Genomic DNA, 19408 nt, shown 5'->3' on the forward strand with positions numbered 1-19408 from the left:
AAAAACAAATGTTAAAACCCCTTATGTATTTATTCATTGCCTACTTATTATGTGCCAGGCATCGTACATAAGCACAAAGACTGTAACAATTCCTATTCCCAAGGAGCTTACATTCTAATGGAAGAGACAAGTACATATGAGCATATAAAACCTAAATATAAAGTGAATAAATACAAATGTATACAAAGCAGTTAAATACAAGGTAGCATAAAGGGGGGAGTACTAGCAGTTGGGAAAATCAAGAAAGGTGTCATGAAGAAGGTGGTGCTTGAGCTGTGTCTTAAGAAAGAGTATTTAATGCAGAGGTAAGGAGGGAATACTTTCTGGGCATGTGGGATAGTCACTGCAATGTGGAGATGGCAGATGGTGTATTGCAGACGAAGACCAGAGAGAAGTCTAGTTTGGTTGGATTGCAGAATTTAGAAAAGAAAGTAATGTCCACTGAGACTGAAAGATTGGTCAGGGCCAGATTGTTGTTGTTGTTCAGTCATTTCAATTGTGTGTGATTCTTTGGGACCCCCTTTGGGGTTTTCTTGGCAAAGATACTGGAGTGCTTTGCTACTTCCTTCTCTGGCCCATTTTACAGATGAGGAAGCTGAGGCAAACAGCATTAATTGACTTGTCCAGGGTCACACAACTAATAAGTGTCTGAGGCCAGATTTGAACTCAGAACGGTACATCTTCCTGACACCAGGGAGGCTCAGTTGGCATTGAAGGCTTTAAAAGCTACAGAGTCGAGTTTATATTTTATTTTCAGAGCAATATGGAGCCATGGGAGTGTATTGAGTGTAGGGAAGCCTGTTGATCAATGAATTTGTTTTTCTCCTCTTTCTATATTGTATCAAGTTTTTAAAGTGTTTCCAAATAATCATATCTTTATTACTGTTTCAAAGAATAGGCAAGTTTATTTACTAGGCAGATTGAATCATCTTCCTTTGCTTAATTATAGTTAGAAATAGCACTCAGTGTGTCAAGTTTAGGACAGTCCTCATTGTGGTGAAGTGGGAGTTGGGAATACAGATTTATTTTTATTATACAGAAATTATTATTATTATTATTCCTTCCAATTCTAATAACCTGTGAGCAAGTTAGACTTAGAATTTAGTCTCTTAGTTTCTAGGCCATATGTCTCTGACTTTTCCCAAAAGCCTATGAGTGAGTTACCTGGAGTTAGGAAAACCTGAGTTCAAATCCATCCTTACTAGACAATTACTAGCTGTGTGACCTTGGGCAAGTCACTTAACTTCTGTCTGCCTCAGTTTCCTCAACTGTAAAATGGGAATAATAATGCCCCCTACCTCCCAGAGTTGGGAATATATGTAGACTTTTTATCTACTTATTTTTCGTATCTTTAACTGGTACCCACAAATACATATTTTCTTTTGGAGCCCTTGTCCCCAACAGTTAGCTCAATTCGATTCCCTGCTGGCAATAAGTTAAATGAATTTATTCTTTTCTATATAAAATGAAAAAGGTTTCACAAACATTATTAATGAGAAGTAACAAAACACAAATGATTATTAGTGAGAAGTAACAAAACACAAATGATTATCAGAGGGCACCCCTGCAATTTTGTGTATCTAATTCTTTAGAATATATGTTATTGGTGGTGGGGGTGTGGGGGGTGGGGGTGGGGGTGGGGGTGCGTGTCCATCCGTCCTCGTCTGTCTTTAGATTGATCATGTACTAATGCTGCCTGTTGTTCTTTCTAGGTGTTACTATTCCAAGAAACCTTTTGGCAAGCAAATCTATGATAAAGAACGCAAGTAACAGAGGAAGTTATAACTGTTATTTTTCAAGTGACAAACTGTTAATGTCAGAATGGCTCACGTAAGACTACTGATAAAATTATTCTGTAAAAAACTTTTTCACCACAAAAAGCTCTGGAAGTTTGGTGCAGTGATTTTTTTCTTTATGGTGTTTTTGATTTTAATGCAAAGAGAAGTAAGCATTCAAGATTCCAAAGATGTATCAGGGATTGAGAAAAACAAAAACAATATGTTTGATCTAATGATAGAAGCTGTGAACAATATTAAAGATGTGATGCCCAAATTGCAGATAAAGGCCCCTGTTAGACAAAATAATAATGCTGGGGATAGACCGTGTTTGCAAGGATATTACACAGCGGCAGAACTGAAGCCCTTTCTAGATCGCCCACCTCAGGACTCCAATGCCCCTGGTGCTTCTGGGAAACCATTCAAGCCTGACAATTTAAGTCCTGAAGAACAAAAGGAAAAAGAAAATGGTGAAGCCAAACACTGTTTTAATGCTTTTGTCAGTGACCGGATTTCATTACACCGAGATCTTGGACCAGACACTCGACCTCCTGAGTATGTGGAAGACTACCTACCTACCCATGGTTTTGCTATTCACAGCAGTGTTAGTGTGTTGAGATCAATATCTAGGTATCTCAGCTGAAGTCTGAAGGCAACCTTTTGAAAAATAATTTTAAGCTTGATATATAAGTAACCTTTTTTTTTTGCTGTTATTACAAATGATGATAGGTCATAATAATGAATATTTAGAGCTTAAGAAATATTAGAGTTTAGAGGTTGTTGAGTCTAAGCTTCTTTTCCCCATTTCCATTTTACTGATAAGGGAGATCGAGGCCCAGAAAGCGCAAACCATTTGCTCAGGATCACACAACTAGCATGTGTCTTAGGTGAAATTCAAAGCTGGGTTTTCCTGACTTCAAGTCCATAATAATAATGATAATAATAATAGCTACCATTTATATAGTGTTTTAAGGTTTTCAGAGCACTTTAGAAATACCATCTCATTTAACTTGACAACTCTGAAAGGTAGGGGTTATTATTATCCCTATTTTACAGTTGAGGAAACTGAGGCAGGCAGAGATTAAGTGACTTGCCCTGGGTCACACAGCTGGCAAGTGTCTAATATGGATGAATTTGAACTCAGGTTTTCGTAAGTCCAGGTCACTCACTCATGGGCTTTTGGGGAAAGTCAGGGACACATGGCCTAGAAACTAAGACTAAATTTTAGGTCTGAATTGCTCATAGATTATTAGTGGGAGGAATAATAACAAATACCTGTATGTGTTGACTATGAATTAATATGCATAAAATACTTCACAAACCTGAATTATTGCATACATACACACCGCACACACTCAGAAGAAATTCTACAATCTGTTAAGTATATGAGTGTATGAGTATGTATATATACATGTGTTCTGTGTGTTTGTATGTAAACATATGCACAGAGATACATACTTAACACACTGTATATAGTGTTCCTTCTAGCTCTAATGTGAGCATGTGTATGTAATGTATGCATGTGCGTGTGAGCGCGCATGCATAGGTTTGTGAAATATTTCAAACATTTTATTTCTGACTTGTGTAATACCTTCCTACCTCAGAGGAATATTGACAATAAAGGTGTTAAATATGATAGAGCTATTATTATATTTTTTTATATTTTTTTTAATTTTTTTTTCCATATGCTTTTGAGTTGAAAATTTTTTCTGCCCCCCCCACCCTCCCCAAGACTGCGCACAATCTGACATAGGCTTTACATTTACATACCCATTAAACATATTTTCACATTAGTGAAGTTGTAAGTAAAAATTAGAACCAATAGGAGGAACCATCAGAAAGAGGAAACAAAATTCAACTTAAGGTAAAAATAAGTGAGAGCGATTCGACTTCCATAGTTCTTTCTTTGGATGTGGACAGCATTTTCCATCCCGAGGCCTCTGGAGATGTCTCAGACCCTCGTAATGCTGAGAAGGGTTCAGTTTAACATTCTTAGTCATTGTATAACGTGGCTGCTATTGTATACAAAGTCCTCTTGGTTCTGCTCACTTCACTCAGCATCAGACCATATAAGTCTTCCCAGGTTTTTCTGAAGTCAGCCTGTTCATCATTTCTTATAGAACAATAGTATTCCATTACATTCATATACCACAACTTGCTCAGCCATTCCCCAGTTGATGGGCATCCTCTCAATTTCCAATTCTTTGCCACTAGAGCTATTATAAAGACATTTTTTTTAAGTTCCACAGGAATAATACCAATATACTTGGCAGTTTCTCTAATAAAATGCCCAGTGTTTTGCTGGTTGCCTTTTTTGAAGGCATCCTGGTACAGTTATTTCTGCCAGGTTTCTGCCCTCTAGGAATTAATAACCATTATGCAGTTTCTTAAAATCTTATTCCTTCTATACCAATGAATATTTAGGACTTAAGAGTTATTTTCTCATCTTTTCTGCCAAATAAGATTTATTAAAAATAATTTTGTATGGTTTACCTTATATTCAATAGTTTGGGGTGCATAGCCTTTGTCATTCTTCTTTCTAGTTGCAAGTTAACTATGATTTTTCACATTAGAGAAGTGATATTGACAGCTGTTAGGTTAAACTAAAGAACTGTTAGAATAAATACCATTGTTATCAGTATACCTGTTGAGTGTAAGGGTATAAGATAAGTATAAAACTTAAGCATACAATGTACACGCCCTTGCTTTTCCTGTATTAACAATTTCAGTTTTGGCAGCTAAATGGGTTACAGTGAAAGGGGTGGGGTGGTGGGGGAGCCTAATTACCCAAGACCTATCTGCCAAAATGATTAGATTGTCCCACTTAAATCAGATTACACTGAAACTAAAGTTGGCAGGATAGGTTTCTTTCCTTTTTGACTTTGTCTCTTCCGTGTGATCTTAGGTAAGTTAGTTATACAGAAATGTTATAATGAGATGAAAGAACTTTTTTAGAATATTTTAATTCTGATATAAGGGACTGTGTAAGTAGAATTGACTTTTCCCACATAATAAAACAATTGAAATGTGCCTTTCAAAGTACCTAGTTTCTCTTAAGTGTTTCACTCTCAGCCTTTTCTTTTCACAAACACACATTCATAAATACATGCATCTACACACATGTATATATGTATGTTTATGTAATATAGTATGTGAAATGCAGAATTGCTTCTTGCAGGCCAGTAAGAAGGCATTCACTATTTCATTATGTTGATTTGGGGTTAGTGCTTAAAAGAAAAATTGTTCCACAAACCCATCATTATGAATTTTTACTTTTCATTATGATTTGGTTTTTGTTTGAGATGGACACATTTCTAGTACAGGATTGAGAAATCATATTTTCCAATACCCTAAACATTTTCCTACTTTCTTCCTATATATAACATTAACTTTCATTGCTGTTAATCATTAAGTAACAAGAATTGCTGATTGCTTTAAAAAACAAACAAACAAAACACCCAGACATCCAAAAGCTCCAGATTGCTCAGGACTAACTTGATTGAAATTGCATTTCTTAGTTTTTTTTACTTTGAAGCCAGCACAAGTGAAAAATGACAAATTGTGTCTGCTAATGTCCCTTTGAAGAATTGATTGTCTTATTCCACCTACTAGTCAGTCAGAAAAATAAGTATGTTCAGATCCTGTAAAACACTAGACTTAAAATGTCCCACCTCAGGTTCAGGGGAAAAAATTTTAAATGTATGGTATGACAAATTGCATTATTCTAATTTTATTACTTTAAAAGATTTATGTAAGTTTTTTTTAATGTCATTTTAAAAAGAAGCACTTTGTGCTAAATTTTGAATAGATATTGTGTAAGTTGAAGGAGCTTCTACAGTGAAATTTTATGAAAATATTGGCTTTGATGCTTGCATATTCACCTTTTGCTACCTTGAATTTAGAAGCTGCAGGCTTAACACACACAATTCTAGCTAAAACTTGACAGAAAGAGGAAATGGTAAGATATTTAAAGGAAAACCAGTTTAAATGATCATATTTATGTTAATTCTCCAGAATTTCTTTATATCTTTGTTTATAGTTGTATGAATGAGTTATATAACTCATATGAGTGGTACTAGCATAAAAAAAAACCAAACCTGTCATCACTGCCCCACCCTTTTCTAAATACTTATTTGTTTGTTTGTTTTTGCTGGGCAGTGGGGTTAAGTGACTTGCCCAGGGCCACGTAGGTAGTAAGTGTTAAGTGTCTGAGGTCAAATTTGAACTCAGGTCCTCCTGGATCCAGGGCTGGTGCTCTATCCACTGTGCCGCCTAGCTGCCCCTCTAAATACTTATTTGAACAGAGAATGCTTGTAAGACAATACATATATACCAAACTTTACCATTTTTCCCATGAAAATCTATATTATAGAACTTTAGATAGATTTTACATATTGTATTGTGTTTTTGTTTGTGTTTTCCATGTGTCATATTCAAAAGTCAGGTTTGCATTTGTTAGACTTATTTTTAATTATCATAGTCATGTATTCTGCATTTAAATAGGATTTAGGAGAGACCATTACTTTTTTTTTGGGGTGAGGCAATTGGGTTTAAGTGACTTGCCTAGAGTCACACAGCTAGTGAGTGTTATGTGTCTGAGGCCGGATTTGAACTCAGGTCCTCCTGACTCCAGGGCCAGTGCTATATCTATGGTGCCACCTTGTTGCCCAACCATTACTTTTAAATTGTAGTTAGAATAAGAGAGAGAAGAGAGGTGTTCATTTTGGGCAACACTCTTCTACCTTGAATCCAGAATATAAATTGGGAAGATCCTCCAAAGCCACCTAGTCCAACCCATACCTGAATTAGAATGTCCCATACGACATGCCCACAAATGATGCTTCAGTTTTTGCTTGAAGATTTAGAGTAAGGGGAGAACCCATAGATGTCGGAAGTTTTTTCCTCATACCCAAGTCTAAAGTACCCTCATTTCTGTGTCCAAGCATTGCTCCTAATTCTGCCATCTGGGTCGAAGAAGCAGAAGTTTAATCCCTCTTCCATATATCAACCTTTGAGATAACTTAAAAGTTGCTATAGTGTCCCTCCTGAATGTTCTTCAGACTAAAGATCCCCAGTTTCCTCAGTTCTTATAAAGTATGAATTCAAAGTCTTTTACCATTCTGGTTGCCTTCCTTAGGACGCACTCTACCTCTTCAACATCCTTCCAAAATGTTCTTCATCTAGAGTCTTCAGTACTCCAGACATGGTCTGACTGGGTCTGAGTATTATAGTGGGATTATTTTTCCCTAGTCCTTGTAAAGTTATTTTCAGTCATGCCTGACTCTTTATGACCCCATTTGGGGTTTTCTTGACAAAGATACTGGAGTGGTTTGCCATTTCCTTCTCCAGCTTATTTTGCAGATGAGGAAACTGAGGCAAATAGAGTTAAGTGACTTGCCCAGGGTCACACAGTAAGTGACTGAGACCAGATTTGAACTCAGGAAGAGGACTCTTCCTTACTTTAGGCCCAGCATTCTATCCACTGTGCCACCTAGCTGCCTCATTGTCCCACTGTTGATTCACATAGCAGTTACAGTCCCTTTAAACACTTACATCTTCTTCAGACTGCTGTCCAATCAAATGTCCTCCTTTTATATTTTGTGGGTTTTGGTTTTTTTTTTTTTTGGCTAGGCAATGAGGTTAAGTGACTTGCTCAAGGTCATTAAGTGTTATGTGTCTGAGGCCAGATTTAACTCAGGTCATCCTGAATCCGGGGCTGGGGCTAGCTGCCCCGGTTAATTATTATTTTTTAATCCAAATATAAGCCTTCACATTTATCCCTGTTAATTTCATCACCTCAGATTTGGTACAGTGTAACTTTTCCAAATCTTTTTGAATCCTGATTCTCATCCAATGATTTTAGCTGTCCTTTTCAGCTTTGTGAATCTATAAATTTGATAAGTATTTGATTTGATAGTAGTTAATCTCTTTCAGTTCACTAGGTCTTCATATCTACCCACCTCACCTCCCAGAGATGCTTCATTTCCCTCCAAACCCTTCCCTCACCCCAATCTTCCCAGTGCCATTGTTATTTCTCTGTATCAGAGGCAGCCTGGAGTAGTGGTGGAAGTACTGGCATCAGAGCATACACTGGTAGAGGGAGTTTCCTCACTTGGAAATTTCCTGTACCAATAAAATCACAGTGTAGTTCCTATCCCTGTCCTCCCATAAAAATTTGCCATCAAGAATTGATCTGATAGAGGGGCAGCTAGGTGGCACAGTGGATAGAGCACTGGCCCTGAAATCAGGAGTATCTGAGTTCAAATCTGGCCTCAGACCAAACACTTGTCACTTATTAGCTGTGTGACCGTTGGCAAGTCACTTAACCCCAATTGCCTAAAAACAAAAAGAATTGGTGTGATACAGCTTGAAAGTCAAAAGTTTATTTGTTTCCAGTGCCTCAGGCACTTTAGGATTTAGCTCCAGGCCTAGGCCACTCTGAGATGATGTGCATTAGCTTGTTCTGAGAAATCAGGAAAGAACTTTTTCAACTTGGTTATAAATTGAGTTATACTTGTCTCATACTGAGGAGGTAAACAAAACAAGGATCCTGCTAGACTTTTATGTAACTTGAGCTTCAGATAGGATCTAGTTGTCAAAAAAAAAAAATGGCAGGGCTTGCATAATATTATAACATGAACACCAAAAGTAGTGTGGTAATATCCGTTGAAGGCAGGACAGTATGCAAAAAGGGTTAGATTAAAAAATGTGACCAAGGGAGAGGTGTAAACAGAAAAGTTAGTGAAGGTTTCTCTTTGGTAGTATGATGATTTTGATGTCACCGAAGTTTGTAATGCTAGTTTTTCTTTAAAAAAAAAAAGATTCTTCGAGTAATTATGATACTGAATCTTATTTGCGAAGTTTCTCTATTCCTCTCCCCAGCAATTCAACTTGTGTAGTTTCTTTTAAAGAAGTTATAAACTTCTGGTATACTTAGTTTATAATAAATGTTTTAACTATTGAACATTAGGTTAAACTTAAAGAGTGGGAGGAAACATGGTAGGAACAGATAGACTATCAAGCCCAAAGAGAGTAAATGGATGATGCATGTTCCTGATGATCTGGAGCAGGACAAAAATTTGGTGAGATTATGAGTTTAAGCTTTCCAAACCCTGCTGGAGGGGCCTTTGGTAGAATCTGGTAAATTCTTGTGTGTGTTGTTGATAAATCCATCCCTCTGACAGTAGAGAAAACCGACCAAGAGGAACTGACTTTTGAAGTAGAGTAGAAACCTTGGGAATAAGACACCATACTCTCTTAGAGATCATGTTGGATCAAAAAGAGGATGAGAAATTCTCAAGAACTCAATTTTGATGATGCAATCACAAATGATTCCTGTAAGAAGAAGAAAATGGAAAGTATCTAAAATGACAAATATGACTACACAAAGATCTTGTCAAAGCCAGATTTAAGAAAGAAAACATTTTGGTTTTTAACAAAAAGCAATGATTTTAGCACCAGTCTTCACTGATTGAACACCTTAAAAAGAAGAGGAAAATTTAAGCTAAAAATTCTTGTGCAGTGCCACTTCTGAAAAGTGCATATAATATTCTGTTTTAGTATTCTTTTGGCTTAAGAAGAAAGATTTGTTTTATTTTCTTTTGTCCAGAAATTTAACTGACTTTTCATTTCCTTCAATTTCAACTTCCTTTTGGTTATCTTTTCATTTACACTGTTGTAGTCACTGCATATTTCTCTTGGTTCTGTTTAATTTTGCTCTGCATCCATTTATACAAATTGTCCCTCATTTGTTCAAATTCTGCACTTTTGTAATTTCTTACTACACAATAATAGTCCTTTGCTATCCCATAGTAGAGGTTACTTTTTAGCTGTTCTCAGTTAATGGCCATCAAATTTGTTTCCATTTCTTTGCTTTCATGAAGAGTATTGTAGTGGTTATTTTGGGATACCTTTAGCAATTATCTTAGAATTCTTGATTTCCTTCAAGATTCCATTGAAGATTTACATTATGCCTGAGGCTTTTCCTGGTGTCCACAGCTTCCTTCCTTCTTCTTTCCTTCTTCCACCTCCCACCCACCCCTATTTTTTTAATTTCTTTTAATTTTTAAATTTGTATTTTTATTTTTTCCAATTACATGTAAAAACAACTTTTAACAATCATTTTTTAAAATTTTGAGTCCAAATTCTCTCCCTTCTTCCCCTCCTTCCTCAATTGAGAAGGCAAGCACTTTGATATAGGTTATAATGTGCAGTACAGTCATGCAAATCATATTTCCATATTAGTTATGTTGTGAAAGAGAACACAGACCCCTCCCCCTCAAAAAAATCCTCATAAGAAATGAAGTAAAAAAAAATTGTATGTTTTCTTCTGAATTCAGACTCCATCAGTTCTTTTTCTGGAAATGGCTACCATTTTTCATCTTAAGCCCTTCAGAATTGTCTTAGATCATTGTATTGCTGAAGATAGCTGTCTTTCACAGTTGATCATCGTACAATATTGCTGTTACTGTGTACAATGTTCTGGTTCTGCTTGCTTCACTTTGCGTTAGTTCATAGAAGTCTTTCTAGGTTTTTCTGAAATCATCCTGCTCATTATTTCTTACAACATAATAACATTTCATCATAATTATATACCACAGCTTGTTCAGTCATTCCCTAATTGATGGCCATCCCCTCAGTTTCTAATTTTTTGTTATTGCGAAAAGAGCTGCTATAAATATTTTTGTACATATGGGTCCTTTTCCTTTTTTTTAAAAAAAAATTTTAAATCTCTGAGATATAGTCCTAACAGTAGTTATTACTGGGTCATAGGACCCCTGCCTTCTATTTCTCATGAACCATTGAAGTTTTCTGAGCAGGGATTAGTGTGGTCAGACTTGAATTTTAGACATAAGTTTGGCAACAATATATATATATATTATAAGACTGAGGGGGTGCATGGAGAGCAGTTAGGTTCTTCTTGGATTTGGAGTGTGTGTCTGTATTTTAGTGGGGGGATACAGAAGGAGACAGAGGTGAGAGATAGTGATGGTGGAGTGGGTACTTGATAGATTTGGCAATTGATTGGACATAGAAAGTGAGGATTGGTGAAAAATTGAGGATGACTCCTAGGTTGCCTAGGTGATTAAAAGAGTGGTGATGCCACTAAATGAATGGGGAAGTTAGGAAGAGAATAGGGTAGGGAATGAGAGATAAGAGTTTTGTTTTGGATATGTTGAGTTTGATATACCTAGAAAACATCCAGGTGGAAATGTCCCATAGGTATTTGGAGACAGAGAACTGGAACTTGGGAGAGAAATGAAGACTGGATATGCAGATTTGAGAATCACGGAGAGAATTTATTGTGGACCATTTATCAGATATGTTGTAGAAGACTTCCCTGTTCTAGGTCAAAAGTTAGATGATTTCTTTCTCAGGTCCCTTCAAACCCTGAAGTACACTGAGGTAATTTGATTTGTTGAGTATTATTTTGTTTTGGATTAGTATTTTTTGATATGATAACATTTTGAGAAAAAAAGCTTTTTTTTATTTACTAGAAGATAAGGTGAGTAACTTTATTTGTGTCAACTTAGCTTGCAAAATAAAATTTAAATAGCTTTTTTTGTGTGAATATTGTATTCTGAAAATTTAATTGAATAGAGTGTTTAACAATATGTTATACATTTACAGGTTAAATGGAAGGAGAAAATCAGATTGTTTTTAAGGGAAAGAATTAATATTCAGATTATATCTATAAGTTGTTTTTAGTATAAGAAATATATTAGATGTGTAATTGTTATGCTAACTGAAGCTACAGGACTGTGCTTTATTGCTTTCTATGTACCTAGTACACTGCTGACAGTTGCCTTTTCATGGATTTAGTGTCTTCTTGGGCAAAGTCCTTTCTAAAAGAATTTTTCATTGATCTGTTTGCATTATAGCAAATATAAGAAAATAGCACCTATAACTGCAGTGCTCAGAGAGGTTTATAAAAGAAAAAACCTAATGTTGCTGTAATTAATGTTAGATCAGAGATAACATATGAAATCTGTAACTTTGACTATTTTTTAACTTCCAGATGTATTGAGCAAAAATTTAAACGCTGTCCTCCCTTGCCTACCACAAGTGTCATAATAATTTTTCACAATGAAGCATGGTCTACGCTGCTTAGAACAGTCCACAGTGTACTCTATTCTTCACCAGCCATACTACTGAAAGAAATCATTTTGGTAGATGATGCCAGTGAGGACGGTAAGAAAAAAATGCAATTAAATTATCCTTTATAAGATTGTGTGGGGTTGGCTAAAATCTATTTAGGAAGAGTTACCCTCCTATCAATCTACCTTCTCAGAGAGGTGTGCCATCTTTCCTTGGATGACCTGTGTTGAAGGAAAGTTGAGTTCAATGGGAATGAACATATGAGTATTTTTGAGGGCTGAAGAAAAATTGTAGGAGCCAAAGTAGCGGAGTCAAAGTAGTGACTTGCTTGAGCTCTCCCCCAACCCCCTCCAAATACCTATAAAAAATGGCTCTAAACAAATTCTAAAGTAGCAGAACCCACAAAAAGACAGAGTGAAACAAATTTCCAGCCTGACAACCTGGATGGTTGATCAGAAAGATATATTTCACCAGGTGGGGAGAGGAGCGCAGTGCGGCATGGGCGTGCAGGCCACAGGGAACCTGGAGCAGGCCTCAGAGGACTGCATCAGGCAGCTATAGTGGTTTCCAGACTCCTCAATCCATGTATGCCAAAGACAACTTAGAAGGTCAGTGGGAAAAGTCTGTTTCTACTGTGCTGAGAGAGGGGTCTCAGATCCAGTTCCTTTAAAGCGAGACCTGGGTTGGGGGGGCAGCTGCCTCCTGAGCTTTTGGCCCACAGACTGAGGGGAAATCGAGTGTCTGATCAGAGGGAGATTGCAGTGATCTCTTTGCCAGTGCTGAGGCAGGAATCTCTTGCTTTGTCCGTGCTTGGATCTGGGTCACAGTTTTGGGTGGTGGTCTTGAGGTGAGGAGGAGCACTGGCATGGTGGAGCTTGTAGTGGTGGTAAAGAGGAAACCCTCCTCACAGTTCCAGGACAGAAAGGAGTACTTGTGGTCACTAATAGACCAGAGCACAGGAAAGGAAAGGAGTAAATACCTCGCCTCTTATCATATCACCTTGCAAGAACTGAAAATTTACAGGTCCCTTTCAAGTATCTCTGAAAACAGCTGTACAAACCCCTGAAGCTTGGGACAGTACATTCTCCACATGGGAAGCAGACTCTAACAAAGAGTTTAAAACTCAAGTAATTGGTCGGGATCATGAGCAAGCAGTGCAAAAAGAGTCAGACTATATTATCTTACTTTGGTGACAAAGAAGATCAAAATATACAACCAGAAGAAGACAACAAAGTCAAAGCTCCTACATCCAAAGTCTCCAAGAAAAATATGAATCAGTCCCAGGCCTTGGAAGATCTCAAAAGGGATTTTGAAAAAGCAAATAAGAGAAGTAGAGGAAAAGCTGGGAAGAGAAATGAGAGTGATGCAAGAAAATCACAAAAAACAAATCAACAGCTTGCTAAAGGAGACCCAAAAAAAATACTGAAGAAAATAACACTTTAAAAAATAGCCTAAGCCAAATGGCAAAAGAGGTCCAAAAAAGCCAATGAGGAGAAGAATGCCCTAAAAAGAAAAACTGGCCAAATGGAAAAGGAAGTCCAAAAGATTACTGGAGAAAATACTTCTTTTAAAAATTAGAATAGAGCAATTGGAAGCTAGTGACTTTATGAGAAATCAAGACGCTGTAAAACAAATCCAAAAGAATGAAAAATTAGAAGACAGTGTGAAATGTCTCATTGGAAAAACAACTGACCTGGAAAATAGATCCAGGAGAGAGAATTTAAAAATTATTGGACTGTCTGAAAGCCATGATCAAAAAAAGGGCCTAGACATCATCAAGTACTGTGGAAACACAATCAGGATAACACAAGATTTAGCAGCTTCTACATTGAAGGACCGCAGGGCATGGAGTATAATATTCCGCAGGGCAAAGGGGTTAGGATTACAACCAAGAATCACCTACCCAGCAAAACTGAGTATAATTCTTCAGGGGAAAAAATGGTTATTCAGTGAAATAGAGGACTTTCAAACATTCTTGATGAAAAGACCAGAGCTGAATAGAAAATTTGACTTTCAAATACAAGACTCAAGTGGAACATGAAGAGGTAAACAGGAAAGAGAAATCATAAGAGACTTATTAAGGTTGAACTGTTTACATTCCTGCATGGAAAGATGATATTTATAACTCATGAGACCTTTGTCAATATTAGGGTAGTTGGAGGAAAAAAATTATATGTATGTATATAGATAGACAGATGGCACAGGGTGAGTTGAAGATTAAGGGGTCATATCTGGAGAATAAAATTAAGGGATAAGAGAGAATTATACTAGGAGAAGAAGAAAGGGAGAGGTGGAGTGGGGTAAATTATCTCCCCCCCAAAAAAAAACCAAAAAGAAAAGAAAAGGCTTTTACATTGGAGGGGAAACGGGGTAAAGTGAGAGGGAATGAGTGAATCTTATTCTCATAGGATTTGGCTTATGGAGGGAATAACATACATATTCAGTTGGGTATGGAAATGTGTCTTACCCTACAGGAAAATAGGGGAAGAAGGGGACAAGAGAGCAGAGGGATGACAGAGAAGAGGGCAGATTGGGAAAGGGGGTAATCAGAAGCAAATACTTCTGAGGAGGGACAGGGTCAAAAGAAAGAATAGAATAACTGGGAGGGCAGGATAGGATTAAGGGAAATAGAGTTAGTTTTTCACAACATGTCTACTATGGAAGTGGTTTGCATAACTACACATGTATAACCTATATTGAGTTTCTTCCCTTTTCAGTGAGGGTGGGTGAGGAGGGAGGAAGGGAGAAAATTTGAAACCTAAAGTTTTAAAAACATATGTTTATAAAAAAATGTTTTTGCATGCTACTGGGAAATAAGAAATACAGGAAATGGGGTACAGAAGTCTATCCTGCCCTACAGGAAAATCGAAGGGAAAGGAGATAAGAGAAGGGGGGGGGGAGATAGAAGAGAGGACAGACTAGGGGAAGGGATATTCAGAATGCATGCAATCTTGGGGTGGGGGGAGGGGTGAGATGGGGTGAAAATTTGGAACTCAAAATCTTGTGGAAGTAATATTGAAAACTAAAAATAAATTTATATTTAAAAAAATTAAAAAAAATAAATTGTAAAATGCACCATTCTTCATAACTTCAGGATTATTTAAATAGAATGAATTATTTTGAAAAAATCAATTTGGGGATTATTACTTTCTCTCCAGGTTTCTAAATAGTCCCTGTGGGAATAAATAGTTTTGGAGGGTAGCTCTAACCTTTTGTCTAAATTATAGGTGTCTAAATTATTATGCAGTTTGTCCACCTTTATGACCTTGGGCACCTTTAGGAGACCTTTATGTCTCTGTCTTTCACAGCTTCTTCAAATGTTTAAAAAAACCCTGCCAGATTAAATGATCTCTGAAAGCCTTTCCAGTTCTAAAAATCTTACAATCCTAAATTATCTATTAAAGACGTATTCAGTGAAGTAACTGCTGGGTGCTGGGAAAGAAGTATACGATACTGTCCCTGCTGTCTGCTTGATTTCATAATCTAGTTGGGGAGATGAGATATAAGCATATTAAAATGAAAGAAAAAAAGTAAAATGAAAGAATAATATGAGTTTAGTAGTAATATATGACAAAGAAAACATAAATAACCAAATGAATAGTGTTGACTCTGGATTTAGAGGAGAGTGAGATTAACATGAACTGATGTGTTGCACTGAAATCTAAATTTTCTAGTTCTTTTTTTAAAAAAAAACATTGGAGGGAGGTGCTTTTGTGAAAGGAAACCCACTGTGCTTCCTTTTTTAAAAAAAATATCAAAAAGTAGTGGCAGATGCCTGTAATTACTGATGTTAAGGAGACTGATACTGTTGGATCGTTCAAGTTAGGGAGTTCTGAGCTACAGCAGTAGGGCTAAGCTACTGGTTGTCTGCAACAAGGCCAGCATTACGTAGCAAGGCCTTGGGGTGTGTAGGGGGGTAAGAGGGAGGAAGAGGAGGCTTAGGGAGGGCAGGGATCAGACTGCCTAAGGAGGGGGCAACTAGCCAAGGTCAGGAACATAGCAAGTCAAAGCTCCTGGTGCCATTCCATAGTGGGATCAGGCCTGTAAGTGGCTACTGCACTTCCAGCCTGAGTGATATAGGGAATCCCAGCCTTTCTCAAAATAAATGAATAAATAAAAAGAATACACCTTTAAAAACCTGTAATACATCTATTTATAAATTCTTAATTTGTTAAAGTAGAACTCATCTATGTGTTTTCTTGACAATTTTTATTTCCATTTTTGTTTCTGGTAACTATTTCTAATATATTTAGGGAACAGTTTACATAGGCTTACTTTTCTACTCAGTTGATCCAGAATCCTTCCTCCTTCATGTTTTAAGCAGTCAACTCTGTTGTCCTTTCTAATGAGTGATAGAATAAACAACATATTTAATGTACCTGTACTTCTCTGAATATGCATTTGCCTTCTTCATATTTTCATGTCTCATTGAAGCATTTGTGAAAACTAAGAACCAGTACAGGAAGAAGGTCACATGTAGCATTTATAAGTAACCAAGACTTAAGTGTATTTGAGCAAATAGGCAAATGTTTATAAATAGTGACCATATTTGATTGACTTATTGGTTTTTCCCATTACTTGCTTGTCCCAGTTTTTATCCAATAGACATTTCACTTAGTTTGGAATTACAAGTTTCTGTGACAGGCATATTGTTACATATTTCCTTGGTCTTAATTAACATATGCTTTTCATGCTAGTTGTATCTTGGAAACTCAATTTTGCAAGAATTTAAAACTTAGTAGTAGGTAGTTTGGTACTAATAAGTCTTCTGACAACACATCTAGGTAATTAACTTTCTGGCAGGGTGTATTCCCAGATAGTTGCATCTGATTCCTTCATCAAGTTGGGAAAGCCACAAGGTTATTCTAGATCCTATATTTATCCTTTTTTCTCTAAGACTCCTGTTTTCACCCCAAGTTTTAAAAGATTTATTAGAATTTGCTTCTTTAAATCTAAATGTGTTTCATTTGACACTCAGTAAAATCTCTTGACTTCTAAATACTTTCTTCTGGCCCCACTTGACAGCCATTCATCTAATTCCCTATCCCCTCTCATTTTTTTTCCCTAAAACCTTTAAAATCACTAATCTATATGAAAGGTAGAAGATAAGTGTTTTGTGTGTTGCAAGTGTTTTGTGCGGTACACGTCATAGCTTAGAATACTTAAGAAAGTTATTTTTATCCAGCTATGAAGAGTTAAATAGAGATTAAAATATTAATTTTTTTCTTGATTTGAAGGACTATGTATAACTGGCTACTAAAGCAATGTCTCAGCACTGTTTTTATTTGATTATTTTGCATTGTTTTTGTTTTTATTTGGTATATTGTTTGTATTTTTGAAATTGTGTTTATATTTTGTATATTTTACTTCTAGGTGTTGAATATAAAAATAAATTCTTAAAGTAGAATGTTTTTCTTACAGAATATTTGCATGATAAACTATATGAATATATTAAGCAGTTTCAAATAGTAAAAGTTGTCCGACAAAAAGAAAGACAAGGTCTGATCAATGCCCGGTTGTTAGGAGCATCAGTAGCAACTGCTGAAACACTCACCTTTTTAGATTCCCACTGTAAGTATCTGTAATTAAGTCTTTTAACATTGCAAATTTTAAAGAAAATCTATTTTTTCTTCATATCCTTTTTCCAAAAATTGCTTAACCTTGGCCTTTCAGGGATACTGACTGGTCTTGTTGGCTCTTCTTCAGGACCAGCTCCTCCACAATGAAAGTGACAACCTTGATAACTTGCACCCATGCCTAACTAAGGATGTGAGCTACCACTCTGTCACATGGAGCTCTGTTCTCTGTAGTGTTTGAACCTGCTGCTATCCAGCATTAGCTAGTCTTAACCTTTCTCCTAATGAGCTTTCATTTTTAGATGCACATTCTTCAGAAGATAATCACTCCTATGTTTACATTATTTTTAAGATTTACAAAATCTTCAAAGAAACTTTTCTTTGAAATATCTTTACATGATGCTAGATTTGTGTTGTTTATCTCTACCCTTAATCTATCAGTGCTATGGAAAATATAAACTACTTACTAGTTTTCATTTTTTTATAATAACCATCATCAACAGTCTTTGGGCCAAATTGCTTTTGTCCTGACCCAGCTTTATTCTCTATTATCTCTTCTAGGAGCATGTGTTTTTTGCATTCTTTACCCTTCTACTATTAGCAATCATTACTATGAGTGTTTGAGTGCACCTCTTCCTCCCTGCCCAGCTTTTTAGATACCCATTTTATCTCTTGGGTTTATGAATTCAGTGAATTTTAAATGTCAATAATAACTTGGAGCATTTCCATTAAGGCTTTTTGTCTTTGGAAGAGCTTATTAGGCAAAGTAAAAAAAAAAAAAAAAATATATATATATATATAGGCAGCCAATTTTAAGTATAAAGTAACATCCAAAATGTAAATAATTTTATAGTATACTTATTTTTTCTGTTAAATAAAAAAAACTTCATGTCTTTTTTAAGTAATTAAAATTTTGTTCCCACCAGGTGAATGCTTTTATGGTTGGTTAGAGCCTTTGTTATCAAGAATAGCTGAAAACCACACGGCAGTTGTAAGTCCAGATATTGCAACAATAGATCTTAATACTTTTGAATTCAGCAAACCTTCTCCTTATGGACATAACCATAACCGTGGAAATTTTGACTGGAGTTTATCATTTGGCTGGGAATCTCTTCCTGATCATGAAAAGCAAAGAAGAAAAGATGAAACCTATCCAATTAGGTGATTAACCAAATCTTATGTCAATAAATATACATGAAGGTTGATTTACTCCACAAATTATTTTTGCACTTTCTATACTTGGGTTAGTCCTGACGTACAGAGTCATAGGATTATAGATTTAAAGTAAGAATGGAGTTATATAGTCCTGATTACATGGTCATGTAGTCATTTTACAAATGAAGAAACTTAAGCCCCCAAAGGTGAAGTGGATTGCTAAAGGTCACACCTCTGACAAATGGCATGCCTGGGACTCAAACCCAGGTTTTCTGACTCCCAAATGCATAGCACTGTTAATCCAACTCATGCTAAGTAGCAAGTAATTGAAGTTAACATCAAATTGGGGAAATAGGAAAAATCGTGTTTCCTTTTCCTTATGTTTCATGCCACTGAGAATGACTTGTCTAGTAAAGGGCCTAGTGTAGATAGCATCTTTGACTATTTTCTTCAAAAGTTGATTTTGAAGTGACATTTATAAAATGCTCTCTTTAACTTTTATTTGGTTCCATTAGCTCTTAAAAAAACCCTTATTTTGGTTTTTGGTTTTGTTTTTAAGTTTCACCTTGACTTTGTTTTGCAGAACACCCACTTTTGCGGGCGGTCTTTTTTCTATATCAAAAGAATATTTTGAATATATTGGAACTTATGATGAAGAAATGAAAATCTGGGGAGGAGAAAATATAGAAATGTCTTTCAGAGTAAGTTTATTGGAGATTAACTATATTAAGCATTTGGACTACTTTGTGCAAACCAATTGATATGGATTATAAAGTGTGTGTTACATGCACTTTAAATTTTAAG

At 36.1% G+C, this 19408-nt stretch overlaps 1 protein-coding gene across 3 annotated transcripts in view; it reads left to right on the top strand.

Moving 5' to 3' along the window:
- The window catches only part of GALNT3 (polypeptide N-acetylgalactosaminyltransferase 3), a 61220-nt gene that overhangs the window by 25448 nt on the left and 16364 nt on the right, over nucleotides 1-19408 (top strand). For all 3 annotated transcript variants that reach the window (XM_020990875.2, XM_020990874.2, XM_020990873.2), the window contains 5 exons: nucleotides 1713-2330; nucleotides 11794-11966; nucleotides 17295-17444; nucleotides 18376-18610; nucleotides 19188-19305. In XM_020990875.2, the coding sequence (XP_020846534.1) occupies nucleotides 1822-2330; nucleotides 11794-11966; nucleotides 17295-17444; nucleotides 18376-18610; nucleotides 19188-19305 (1185 nt within the window). In that variant the 5' untranslated portion in view covers nucleotides 1713-1821. The remainder of the gene's footprint in view (nucleotides 1-1712; nucleotides 2331-11793; nucleotides 11967-17294; nucleotides 17445-18375; nucleotides 18611-19187; nucleotides 19306-19408) is intronic.

This window comes from Phascolarctos cinereus, unplaced genomic scaffold (genome assembly GCF_003287225.1).
Source record: "Phascolarctos cinereus isolate Bilbo 61053 unplaced genomic scaffold, phaCin_HiC Scaffold_726;HRSCAF=1367, whole genome shotgun sequence".
NCBI classification, from domain to species: Eukaryota; Metazoa; Chordata; class Mammalia; order Diprotodontia; family Phascolarctidae; genus Phascolarctos; species Phascolarctos cinereus.